At 41.9% G+C, this 14390-nt stretch overlaps 1 protein-coding gene across 6 annotated transcripts in view; it reads right to left on the bottom strand.

The window, feature by feature from the left end:
* Positions 1-14390, bottom strand: part of CREBBP (CREB binding protein) — a 123400-nt gene that overhangs the window by 88624 nt on the left and 20386 nt on the right. For all 6 annotated transcript variants that reach the window (XM_034670472.1, XM_034670471.1, XM_034670476.1 and 3 more), the window contains exon 2: positions 11111-11823. In XM_034670472.1, the coding sequence (XP_034526363.1) occupies positions 11111-11823 (713 nt within the window). The remainder of the gene's footprint in view (positions 1-11110; positions 11824-14390) is intronic.

Raw genomic sequence — 14390 nt, 5'->3', positions numbered from 1 at the left:
AAAAGTAACAGCGGAAGAAGAAAACTCCCTATTCAAAGAGAACATGACTTAGAAAATTTTAAGGCATCTACCAAATAAATAACAGAACCAATGACAGAGTTTAGCAAGGTTACAGGATATAACATTAATACAGAAAAGTCAAGCTGTATTTCTCCACAATAGCAACAAACAAGTCGACCAATGAAATAAAACCTAGAAATTAAACAGAAATGAAAATAAGAAACCAAGCAACCTGACTTTAATACTTACCAGGAACCTAAAGAAATAGATCGATGGAAAAGACCACAACAGGGTGGTAGACTTCTTTTGTAAAGGAACAGTTACTAAAGATTTTAGTTGTAGCAGGCAACCTATGGTTTCCATCCCTCATTCTTTCATTTATTTGTTTTTCAGGTTATTTTACAACCCTTTAAAAATATAAAACCCATTCTTAGGTTGTGGGCCATACAGAAATAGTCCGCAGGCCAGATCTGGCCCCTGGGTTGTAGCCTGCTGACTCGTGGACTAGAGTCTAGAAACAGAACCCTCCTTATCCAGTCAATTCCGTTCCTAGTTATTTATCCAAGAGAAATGAAAATTTATGTCCACACAAAGATGTATACAAAAAAGTTCACAGAAGCTTTATTCTTAATGGCTCCAAACTGCAAATCACCACAACCTCCATGAATAGGAGACTCAATAAGCAAATCATGGTGTACTCACACAATGGAATACTAATTGGCAATAAAAAGAATCGAACCCAGGAATTAGATGGATGAATCTCAAAAGCACGCCATAAGCAAAAGAAGCCTTGCAATAAAAGTCCATGCCACAGGATACTCTTTATACAAAGTCTGAGAACAGGTACAAGGTGAAAAAGATCAGGAGTGACTGCAGGAGTGGGGTGGAAGGACAGGAGAAGGGAGAAATACAAAGGAACTTTCTGGGATAATGGAAACGCCCCATATCTTGACAGGGGTGTGGGCTACACCCACATGAGTTTTGACAAATGCATTAATACTTAAGACCAGTGTACTGGGGTGCCTGGGTGGCTCAGTCGTTAAGCCTCTGCTTTCAGGCCAGGGCGTGATCCCCGGGTCCTGGGATCGAACCTGCATCAGGCTCCCTGCTCCACTGGGAGCCTGCTTCTTCCTCTCCCACTCCCCCTGCTTGTGTTCCCTCTCTCGCTGGCTGTGTCTCTCTCTGTCAAACAAATAAATAAAATCTTAAAAAAAAAAAAAAAAAAGACCTGTGCATTTCACACTATGTACATTACATTTCCAAATATAATAAAACAGCAAAACATTTAAAAATTAACAGGTCTGTAGTAGGTCTTTAACTCCAGATCCCAACAGTTGACCCTCAGTTGGAAAGTAACAAGGCTGACTGGGTTTCCTTACAAGTATTACTCTTCAAAATAGTCACCTGGGAGACTTATCTAATCAAAGTATTCAATGTTACTATCATGCAAAACATTCATTCAGTTTGTCTTACAGAACACAATCAGTTACAAAGTTAAATGTAAAAAAAAATATGACTCCCACTTTGACTTTAAAGAGATACATAATTATAGATAAAAGATTTAAGGAAGACATCAAAAAGGTAACACTAATTTTGAACTAGGTGATAGCATCCTCATGAACAAAGTTTTCTTCTCTAGACTTTCAAAATTTTGTACAATAAAAAACTATTTCCATTATTAGAAAATATTCTCTGAAAACATTAGAAAAGCAAATGTTCTGTGGTTATCTCAAATCCTTTCTCCAAGAAAGCACGAGCCACCTAACTGATCTTCTCTGAAAGTTTTTCAGTAAACCCAGGCACCACACTAAAAACTATGAGCACACCACCTCATTCAATCAGTACAACAAATCTCCCGGACAGATATTATCATCACCCCCTCTTTAATCTACACAATTCTCAAAGGCAGGTACTATTATTATCCTCATTTAAAAGACAAAAAACTAAGACCCAGAGTGATTACATAATTTTCCCACAGCTGATAATTACCGGAGCCTGGGTTTGAACTGAGGCAGCTTACTCCAGAGCTCTGGCTCTGCTCTTAAGCAAAGACCTGCAGTCAATGTGGGGAAGGCAGTGGCGGCGGCGGCGGCGGCTACTGCTACTGCTATGAAGAGGAAGAAAAAAAGAGGAGGAAGAGGAAGATCAAGTACTAGCTGTAGTCAAGCCATTTAATATACACATACAATCTCATTTAATTAAAAGATTTGAGAGAGAAAGAGCGAGCCTGCAAGAGTGGGGGGAGGGGAAGACACAGAGGGAGAAGAAGACTCCCCACTGAGCAGGGAGCCCAATGTGGGGCTCAATCCAGGACCCCAGGCTCATGACCTGAGCAGAAAGAAGACGCTTAACCAACTGAGCCACCCAGGCGCCCTAAATTCATGGGTAATTATGGAAAGTTAGGCACAGCTGTGAGCACCTTCCATTACGATCATGGATATGATTATGAGCTGGCTTAACATTTTCCCCCAAAACTGGCACCTACTGGAGCTACACGCAACCCACATGCTGCATTCAAAGCTCTCAGTCTTCTCATTCCATAAACTGACCACTGATTTTCATTGTAACTTTAAAAAAAGGCCAAATTTGGATTGACTTAAAATTCCCTTACCTTCTTTGCATTAGTTCAAGGATCAGATGAAAGGATCAGATTACATGAAAACAAGAAAAGTATCAGACAAATGTACAGTATTATTTCTCTTGCTATTAAATATTAGAAATTTCCTATTATCATTAAAAATAGAGGAGGTGGATGAGTCATTCATTCCTTTAATAGCCAACTTGGGTCTACTATCTTTACGCACTATATTCCACTAATTCATTCCTTTAACACACAGGTTCTCAGAGGGTGGTCATGGATCAGCACAACCAGGGTCACATGGGAGCTGGCAAAAAAAAAAAAAAAAGGCAAAAAAAGCCAATTATTAGGCGCCCCTCCAAACCCACTGAATCAGGAACTCTAAGGAGGGGTCCAGGATTCTGGGTTAATAAGCCTGCGGTGATTCTGTTGGACGCTCAAGTCTGAGAATCACTGCTTCCTCCTATCTGACCAAAATGCTGGCTGACTGGGTCTAAGGGGTCTTCACCTAAATCAAAGCCTTTACCCCTTAGGGGGAGCTCCAGGCAAAAGTAAGCTCTGGGTTTTCTGACCACTTTCCAAAAGAGAAGAATAATCCAAAAATGTTACTAAAAAAAAAGCCCCCTCTAACCCCTTGTGAAGATGGCGTACCACGCAAACTACTTTGGACCCTTCCAGATTGGTTACTTCTAAGAAAGGACTAATAGGATTTCTAAGGTCACAAAAGCACATTTTTATCAACCTTAGATTCTGGATCCTTGGCAACACACATCACAACACCACCCTCTTTCTATCAGCGCTGACTTTCCTCTGCTACCTTCTCTATGCAGAGCAACAAACTCTAAATACCTGTAGCTTAAGTGTACAGCTTCCAATTCCCACTTGAATTTGTCTTTTTTGCTTTCCTTCTAAAAGACAAGCATTTGGGTTATTTTCACTGGAAAACTAGAACATGCTACCAAAGAGATAACATATCAGGTTCTGCCACTGTTGAAATTGAGACTGTTTCCTTTGCTCTTTAAGTCATATCATGCATGCCTTGTTAGCATTAGCTATGTTGTTGAAATAGCTTATATTTTCTATTTTAAATAATTTCTTTAAAAGCCACAAAATTAGGAATAAGAAAGTAGAAATAATCACAAACATTGAGAAGGTCTAAAATTATATTAAAAAGTTTTGCACAACTCTAAACTAATGAATCTTAAAGCCTGGATGAAAAGAATTTCTATTTTTTTAAAAGATACATTTATTTGAGAGAGAGAGAAAGAGAGCCTGAGCGAGCATGGGGGAGGGGCAGAGGAGGAGAGTCTCAAAGAGACCTCGGATGAGCGCAGAGCCTGATGTGGGGCTCGATCTCATGATCCTGAGATCACAACCCAAGCCAAGAACTAGAGTTAGATGCTTAACTGACTATGCCACCCAGGCGCCCCAAAAAGAATTTCTATTAAGATATAAATTATAAAACTGACCCAAGAACAGGCTTCACAGGTCAGTGATGAAGAGATTTAGCCAGACTATGTGGGATCCAATCCTGTTCTGCCACTGTACTTAAGTCAACTTTCCTTCATTCCCTCCACTCTGTGTTCTTCCCTTTCTTTATCTGTGACATGGAAATAGTACATAATATCCACTTCCTGTATTTTTATGAGAAATACAAGTAAATATTTTTGAGTATTTCTCAAAATTAAACTTAGACTTTTCTTTCTTTTGTTTTTTTCTTCTTTTCTTTAAAGATTTTATTTATTTATTTGAAAGGGAGACAAAGCAGCAGGCTGAGGGATGGAGAAGCAGACTCCCCACTGAGCAGGGAGCCCAATGTGGGGCTCAATCCCAGACCCTGGGATCGTGACCTGAGCCAAAGGCAGGCACTTAACCAACTGAGCCACTCAGGCATCCCACATTTAGACTTTTCTTAAAGAAAAATATACTGACTGACCAAAGACATCAATTGTCTAAAAGGTCCAGGATATACAGAAAATAGAAAGAGTGCTGTCAAAGATCTTCAGTCACCCCCAAAGAAAAAAAAGCTTTAGGCCCATACAGTTGTACAGGTGATGTCTCTCAATTCCTCAAGAAACAGATCATTCAAATGCTAAACCATTTCAGAGAAGAGATGTGAAAGGTTTCCAAACTCATTTTGACCAAGTTACAGAACACTGATACCAAAACCTAACGAAAACACAAAACAGAACTATGGCTCAATCTCACCACTGATTAGTGAGAAGTAAAAATTCTAAATGAAACACTAGCAAATAAAATTCAGCAATACATTAGCTTTTAACTTCACAATTACAGAGATGGTTTGATTTAGTATTAGGAAACCTACTGAGGTACTTTGTCACATAAATAAAACAGAAGAGAAAAATCACAGGACAATCATCATAGACGTTAAAAAGGAATTTCATAAAATCCAACAATAAATGAGGATTAGATTATGCTCCAATTTAAAATGGCTGCAAACCAAAGCTCACATCATATTTAATTAAAAAAATACTAGATACACCTCTATTTAAGTCAGATACAAGACAGGGAAGTCCAAGAACATAAACACTGGCAGAAATACTGGCAAGAAGAAGATGAAAGTATCAGAAATGCAAAGATGACTGTCTGCTAGGAAAACCCAAGAGAATCACCTGAAAAAGTATTAGAATAAATAAGAGAATTTCATAAGGTGGCCAGGATTACCAAAGTAACATACATGTATGTTATCACCTTTCCTGTACTAAAACAGTCATCACGTAATGAAAGAGAATAACTCATCCAACAGCAACAATAGACCCACTGATACGTGCAGAAATAATAAGAAAAGTGTATCACCTAGATAAAGAAAATTACACTATGCTTCCGAGCAACATAAGACTCCATGAAAAGATGTAACTTGTATGTTTAGAATGACTCATGAAGGCACAAAACTATTACAATACCAAATTCCCTCTTAAATGATTTATAAAGTTTAATATAATCCCAATCAAATTCTAAGATTTTTGTTTGTTTTTAAGAATTTGGAAGACAGTTCTAAAGTTTATCTGAAACAGTAGTTCTCAACCCCGGCTGCCGTGAAAATCATTTGCGGAACTGTAAACCACAGCAATGCTCATACCACACCCCAGAGAATCTAACTTAATTGGTCTGCAGTGGGGTTCAGGCACCATATTTTTAAAAATCTCCCCAGGGAATTCTGACGTGCAGATAGGGTTGAGAACGACACATCTAGAAGAGTATCTTATAAGGACGGCCAAGAAAATACCAGATTCTTGAAAAAGAATGAAGAGCAACTCCCTCCATCATGTACTGAAGTTCATTACATAGGTAGAACAGGACCCTTCTGGCACAGGAAAAGAAAAAAATCGATGAAACAAACAAACAAATAGTCCAGAATGAGACCCAAATCTTGTATATTTGAAAACTGAGTAAAATGTAACAAAAATGGTATGTCACGTTACTGGAAAAAAAAGCTGGATCAGCAATATCTAAACAAATGGCACTGGGATGACGACTACAATTTGGAAAAAAACACACAGCTAGATCTCTGTATCTCACCCTGGCCACAATCAATTCTGAGCTAAATACCCAAGATATAAGGGGGAAAAAATACAGAAGAATATTTCATAATTTTGGAATAGAGAAAGCATTCCTAAACATAACATAAAACTCAAAAGCCGTAAAAGAAAAAATGGATAAATTTGTTTCTATAAAAACTGAAAACATCCATTTGGTAAAAACACAGAACTATCAAATTGTAAACCCAAGTGACCATACTCCTGGTAAAACAGACTTCAGCAAATAAAAAAGAGGAGGAAAAGCTTATTTATTAAAAGTTTTTAACTTTCAATATACAAAGAATATTAAGAATTCAAAACAACAAGAAAAAAAGGAAACGCAAGAGAAAAACAGAAGACACAAATAGTACAATATAAATGCTCATGAATTCCTGAAAAGACATTTTTGCCTAACGAGAATGGCAAATCAGCAAAAGCATGCCATCAGTGTTGATAAGAATCAGGGGGTGGAGGGTGGGGGTGCAGTGGGACAGGGACTCATTCACATTTGGTGAGGGTGTAATCTGCACAATGTTTATGGAGAGTATTTGACAATAGCTATGCTTATCAAAAATGTCAATATCCGGGGCGCCTGGATGGCACAGTGGTTAAGCATCTGCCTTCGGCCCAGGGCGTGATCCCGGCGTTATGGGATCGAGCCCCACATCGGGCTCTTCTGCTATGAGCCTGCTTCTTCCTCTCCCACTCCGCCTGCTTGTGTTCCCTCTCTCTGCTGTCTCTATCTCTGTTGAATAAATAAATAAAATATTTTTTTAAAAAATGTCAATATCCATTAATCCAGAAGTCTTGCTACCAAGATTTTTTTTTTTTCCTGTGAGTTAAGTGATAGAGTTTTATTAAGCAAGAACACATAAAAAGCTCTCTGGGGTCAGAGGGGTCCTAAGAGGATTGCCCCACTCTACCAAGAAATTTATCTAGCAGATACACTCAGCTGTACAAAGATGTACTATCAAAACTGTTATATCAGCAAAACACTGGAAACAACCTAAATGTACAGCCATCAGGGCATTAGTCCTATAAATTAAGATATACCCAAATCAGGGACCACCACCATACCATACCCAGTAAGAAAGACTGAGCTCGATCTAACACAGAATTTCTAGCTTACATTATAGTGGCAGGAAGGAGGTATGTGTACATACATACAGGGCGGGGCAGAGAGAGAGATGTCATATTATACCACTCTTTATGTTTAGGGGAGATACACACACACACCCCCACCTCTCTATGCCTCTATATGCACAGATCATCCCCAACAGGATAGATAAGAAATAGTTGTCTTTGGTGAGAGAATTTGCGAGAGCCAAAGGTCAAGAGTTAAGGGAGATTAACTTTTCAGTTCTTACTCTTAGTGCCTTTTTCTTTTTTTTTTCTTTTGTGGCTTGTTGTTAAACCACGTACAGTATTACTTTCTAGAAACAACACTTTTAACAAAGCCTTTGACCCAATAACCTTACTTTTTAGAATCTATCCCATGATGTGTGTGGATATGCCTACACAAAAAGATACATGCATTGCAGCTGTACTAATGAAAAATCAAAACCAATCAAAATGTTCATCATCAGAGGAGTAGATCAATAAATTACGATGCATCCTATAATGGAATACTTTGCCATCAGTAGGAAAACAAGGGAAATCTGTGTGTGCTGATAAAGAAAGGCAAGTAGGGTATATACTGTTACATAAAGCAGCAAGATGCTTACGTAGTTTGGTTCCACTTCTTATGAACATATTTGTATAGAAGTGGTTATCTGGGGGTGCCTGGGCAGCTCAGTTGGTTAAGCATCTGATTCTTGATCTCAGCTCAATCAGGTCTTGATCTCAGGGTCCTGCATTCAAGCCCTATGTTGGGCTCCACAATGGGCAAGGAGCCTACTTAAAAAAAGAAGAAGAAAACAAAAAACCAACGAGCAAAAAAAAGAAGAAGAAGTCGTCGTCGTAAGGAATGAGGCTGCTCTTTTCTATTATTTGAATTATTTTATAGGAAATCTGCATTTCCTTTCTGATAATTTTTTTAAAGATTTTATTTATTTGACAGAGAGAGCGAGCACAAGCAGGCAGAGCGGCAGGCAGAGGAAGAGGGAGAAGCAGAATTCCCGTTGAGCAGGGAGCCCGATGCAATGCGGGGCTCAGTCCCAGGACCCTGGGATCATGACCTGAGCCGAAGGCAGATGCTTAACGACTGAGCCACCCAGGTGCCCTGTGATGATAATTTTTAAACCAACATTATCTTTAAAAAAGTTTCTTTCCCCCCCTGTGCATTTCAAAATCTTATTTGGATTAAAATGAACTTTGCCCATCACTATTAGTTCTTTTGTCCCACCCAAAGGCCATGACAACCCTTCCAAAAAACACCAGTCCCTGTCCTTCCTTCACCATCAGCCTCTTTGGGATACCTACAGGGTGGGGACAACTGTCCCCACAACACTAATGTGGCTTCCTTTGCACATAGTGAACACTCACAGAGTGTGTTTGAAAGACAGATCACTCTGTACACAGGAATGAAACCCTGGGCAGCCAGAGGAGCATGAAATGACAAAGATACACCAACAGAGCCCAGACTGCAGGAAACCTGCCAGAACCAATAAACAAAACAAACAAAACCACCAGATTCTTCAACAAATGAATTTTAAGGATCCTAGAGATTACCAGATTCTTAAGAGTCATATCCACTGAATATAGTTACTCTGATTTGGGGAAAAAACCCTGTAAAAACAAATTAGGACACATGAGACCACTGGAAATCTGACTTATCTAGTAGACCTTGATGACATGAAGAAATCATTCATTTATTTGCATGTGAGAATGGTGCTGGGTTTAGGCCTACCCTATCTTTTAGGAATACACATTATCAATGGCACACCAAGTATGGTCAAGGAGCCCAGATACATTTTCGGGGGGAGGGGGTCATGATGTCAAAACTCTTTTCATAAAATACTAAGACATTATTGCCTTTTTTACTCTCATTCTCTCACAAAAACATACAGGCATTTTCCAGAAGCTCTGTGACCTGTGGTATCACCGTGCTTAATGGCTAATGGAATGTGTACTTGGTTTTCAAAATTCTGTTTCAGTATTTAATGTGCCAAATATTGATAGATATAATCCACATTTTAAAGAAATCTCCTCGGGGCCTCAACAGTTGTTGAGATTATTCAGGAATCCTAAGACCAAGAAGTTTGAGAACTCTCGCATTAAACTACTATGTCTCCTTTTGCATAGGACTTAAATTCTCCAAAATAAAAAGTTTTTTGTAAGGGGGTAGCATGGATTGATGAGTGAATTGGGAAAGAGCAAACATCAGGCTGACGATGAGCCCTAAAGCCACAGTAATCTCTTCTCAACCTACCTCTCGAAGGCATGGGCACCCACAGACCCCTCTACAAATGCCAGGGACAACTAAAATTTAACTTCCCATTCCCTCCCCTTTAACAACACTTCAAAAGAGATAAATGAAATTTTAATGTTTGGAATTACAGCTGACTATTGAACAATGCGGGGGTTTGAAGCCCTGACCCCTGCCCAGTGGAAAACTGGCATAAAAACTGTCACTTCCTAAAAACTTAGTAACAGCCTACTACTGCCCGGAATTCTTGCCAATAACATAAACTGCTGATTAGCACATATTCTGTATATGTATGATATACTGTTTATTTACAATAAAGAAAAAAAAACCACTAAGAAAATCATAAGGAAAACACATTTACAGTACTGTATTTATCAACCCCCCCAAAAACAAACAAAACGACCCATGTGTAAGTAGACTTGCATAGTTCAAAGCTGTATTGTTCAAGGGTCAACTGTACTTTATTTTCATTTAAGTTAAAAACGAAGTTGTCTCCTTACCTAACACAGTCCCAGGGCTTCATCTGCACTTCCTAGTGCCTGTGACAGCCTTGCGGGGAAACTGTGTGCTACTCTTACTTGTCCTTCTCCTTCATTTGGACTAATCAAATCCAAGAAACAGCCCAAACCGTTCTACTGTTCTAGAATTTGCTGTTGCAAATACTGCCTGCAACAGGTGTTCCAGTGGCTGCCACTCCTCAGTGGCCTTGTCTCAGAGCCACCGTGGCGCCTGCTCCCACACTGGGGGTCTGCCTGCACTCCATTTCCAGTTGTCCCCTCTCTACCATGGCACCTGCCTTCCCTGTCCTCCACGTTCAGCTCCTACTCTACATGCCAGCTGCATGGCTGGTGGCGGAAACCCAGAGCAGAGCTCCCAACCTGCAAAGGCCTCGCAGCCACCTGGAGGCTCGGAGGCTCCAGTGTGCCGGGCCCCATGCCCGGGTTCTGAGTTCTGTAGCTCTGCACTTCAACAAAGTCCCTGCTGCCACCGCCACCACCACTAGCCCTCGGACCTCGCTCTGCGAACCACAACTGTGGAGTTCCTTCTGAGACCCGAGGGCCCGCACTACCCCGGCTCTGCCACCTCTCTCCTCTCCACGGCCGCTTGCTGACTAGCTTTGAACACAGCTTCTTGGTGGGGAAATGGAGACTGTGACAAAAGACACTACACTGGGTGAACATGAAAAGGAAAAGGTATACCAAGAAAGAACTTCGTCAGTGGATAAAGGACAGGGACATCAGCCTTCACCGGATTCAGTGATGCAACAGAAAGCAGACTGCCAGCCAAAGTTGCCTCTTTCAACCATGTGGTCCTATTTCCACCGTTTTCCTCAGAGGCTAAAAACTGGCCATCCATCCAAACGTGACCCCTGTGTTTGCAACAGTCGGATGTGCAGGCTATTCTCCTGCTGGCTTCAAGAGCTCCCACTTTAAAGAGAGGGGCAGAGATTTTATCTCTGGCTTCCAGATACCAAACCTCCGTGTTCTACATCTGAGGGGCAGGAAGAGAGACTGAAGGAGTCCAGGAACGTGCCACATCGTCCCACTTCAGCGCGCTGCTTGCTTGGAAGGAAAAGCTCCCTGCCCCCACTAGTAGGAAGCACTCAAACCACTTAAGGTCACTTACCTTGGTCATGCCTCCTGCCTGCGCTGTGTTCAGTCCGGCGTGACTGGCCATTTGAGGTGAAACCTGTGTTAATGTCTCAGCCAGCACGCTGCTCGTGGCCCCCTGCATGGCCGGAGCAGGGTACGGCATCCCAGCTCCCCTTCCTCTGCCAGCGGCCCCAAGAGATCCATTCATGACTTGCGCCTGTCCTTGCTGGGCTTGGTTCATTAAACTATGGCCAGAGTTACTATTGAGGAGGCCTGGGTGGGTCTGGTTAAAGTTAGCATTCATGCAGATCCCAGGTCCCGTCTGCGACGTGGCAGGGCTGCTGGTCACCAGCCCCACTTGCTTTTGTGCTTGCGGATTCAGTGCTTGGGAAGCAGGGGGAGTGGGCCCAGAGGTGCTGGCTGCCTGTTTGGGCAGGCTGGGGGCTGCAGAATCTCCCTGGTTCAGAGGGCTCTTGCCCATGGCACCCAAGCTGGCCATGTTTGCACTGTTCGGCTGCCCTGGAGCCTGGCCGCCAAGGCCTTGCTGCACGGGGCTGCTGGCGCTAACATTTCCTATTCCTGGGTTGATACTGGAGCCGCTGCCTCCGCGCAGGAGCTCCGACAGTTGTTTATGTTTGGAAGCAGCATCTGGAACAAGGTTCCCACTGTTTAAAAGGCTTAATTCTCCTCCATTGGGGATCAGCTCATCAGGAAGATCATTTTCCAAGTCAAACAATGATCCAAAATCTAGAAATTAAACAGAAGTGGAAATGAGAAACTAAGCAACCATAACAGCTTTCCAACTATCATATGTTACTACGATCTTAACCTAAAGGAACACTTCACACAAACACTAGCATGTCTTTTTTTTTTAAGTGTTTTTAAATTTTATTCATTCATTCATTTATTTATTTAAAAGATGTTATTTATTTGAGAGACAGAGAGCGTGTGAGAGACAGCACAAGCAGGGGAGCAGCAACGGGAGAGGGAGAAGCAGACTCCCCACTGAGCAGGGAGCCCAATGCAAAACTCGATCCCAAGACCCCGGGATCATGACCTGAGCTGAAGGCAGACGCTTCACCGACTGAGCCCCCCAGGTGCCCCAGAACGTTAGCATGTCTTAAGAGTAATGTGGAAATGACCTGAAACTTCATTTGGGAAAATAAAAAAGGATGATTATTTTTCAAATTCTGAAGAAGGAAAAGTTAAACAGAGATGAGAGGAGGGTCAGCCCCACTAGATGTTACCATACAGTCTAAAACAATAATTAAATCGTGTGGTTTGAGGAGAAATGTAGATATATAAACTAAAGGAAATCAACAGGGAGTTAAATCTTCCCTGAATTTACGTTAAAATGCTTTTAAGAATGTATGTGTGTGAAAAAGTAACTGGGCATCAGGTTAAATGAATAGCAATTTGGGGGAATTAAGTAAAGCCTAACCTTAAGTGATTATGTATTTAAAAATTTAATTATTTAAAAAAAAAAAACACCCACCCCAGCCTAAACAGAAAATGAGAGTTCTCCAAATGTTGAAGCTGCAGAAAATAAAGATGTACAAAGAAACTAAAAATAGTTAAAAGTAAAAGAAAGTAACTTAACAGCTACTTGTTTTACATGAAAGGGGCTAACATAAGGCATGCAGAAGGACGTCCGCCCCGCAGAAGGACGGGCAGCACAGTGACTCCCGAGTATCAACACAAGAAGGACGCCAGCGGTTAAGTATCAAAAAGGAAGATAAAATAGTCCAAGGAAGAGATCATCCTTCCTGGTAATCAATGACAAGTAAAGCAACTTCTTCCTCCTAGTCCCTCTCGAAGTACCATTTCTCTAACACGTGGCCTCTGTGTCATCTCTAGTCCCTCACCGACCACACTTTCTTCCACCCACAACAACCTGGCCACACGTAGATGCACAAAGGACAAGGTCTGCAGAAATACAAGAGTGGCATTATGTGTAACACTGAAACAAGGGCAAACAATACACGGAGGCAGGTCAACCTACTGGTTAGACCCTAGACCCAGACAGCCTGCAACTGAATCCCAGCTCTGCCTCCAGCTCCCTACTTCTCAGCTGTAAGTTACCTAGACTTTCTGTGCCTCGGGTTCTTCCAACTGGAAACTGGGGGTGATAATGGCCACCATACCTCATATAGGGTTTCGTGGGGACGGAATGAATTAATACATGTAAAGCACTTCAACCAACAGTGCCTGTGGGTGGTTAAGTGCATCGTAAGGATCAGCTGTTATTATTACCGTTATCCAATAACAGAAGGTTTAATAAATTACTATATAATGTTAGAAAATATTACACCTCTGGGGCGCCTGGGTGGCTCAGTCAGTTGAGCGTCCAACTCTTGATTTTGGCTCAGGTCATGATCTCAGGGTTGTGAGATCGAGCCCCGTGTCAGGCTCTGGGCTCAGCATGGAATCTCCTTAAGACTCTTATCCCTCTCCCTCTGCCCCTGCCCCCACTCGCTATCCAAAATAAATAAATAAAATCTTTTAAAAAAATTACACCTCTACTAAATTAATTATGAAGACTGTAAAAATGTAGGAATACGTGTATGTGATGTAAAAGCACGCAAATGGCGCTGCAGGCAAAACGGCACATCAAGTAAGATTAGAACTGAAGTGTGTGCATGTGGGCAGTGGCTGGTAAGTCACACGCCAAAAATACAGAGTCGTACCGGTAGAAGTGGTGGGATGATGAGTGCATGCGGCTTTTTGTTGTTGTTTCAAACACAGCCACTCTCCCCCCACCACCCACTTTGAGAAAACTGAACTGTCTTCTCCACGGTGTCAGACCCTAAGTCAGCTTCCCCCACAACGCCCTCCGGTGGCTGCTCTGGGGTTCCTCTAAGGAATAGCAACACCTTCCCAGCTGTAAGAGCAGGAGTGATTGGAGAAGCCACCCCCCTCCCCCATAAGCACCTTCTCCTTGACACAATCCCAGCTAAGGGAGTTGAAGGTGAGTTGGCCATGACAGTGTGGAAAAGGTTTTCCTTCCTACTGGTAAGGGATGCTCAGGAAGAAACCTCCCTTTCCTTCACCACATTTCATCGTGGAACTGTGGCAGCCATCCTTAGACAGGAGAGGAGGCGCCTCGCACACACTAAGGATGACTACAACAAAAACTGTAATGCTGGGTTCGTGAAGCCATCTCCGAGTTGAGTTATCCAACCCTGGAGCCTCCCTACTTTCAGATTTCTCATTAAGGGAGAAAATCCATTTCCTGTCATTTAAGCCATCCTAGCTGAAGTCTAATGTCTCTCGACGAAGTTCAAACTCCTTCGTAAGGCACAGGAGGCCGTCAG

Source organism: Ailuropoda melanoleuca, chromosome 10 (assembly GCF_002007445.2).
Source record: "Ailuropoda melanoleuca isolate Jingjing chromosome 10, ASM200744v2, whole genome shotgun sequence".
NCBI lineage: Eukaryota > Metazoa > Chordata > Mammalia > Carnivora > Ursidae > Ailuropoda > Ailuropoda melanoleuca.
This window is presented reverse-complemented; position numbering and strand designations above follow the sequence as displayed.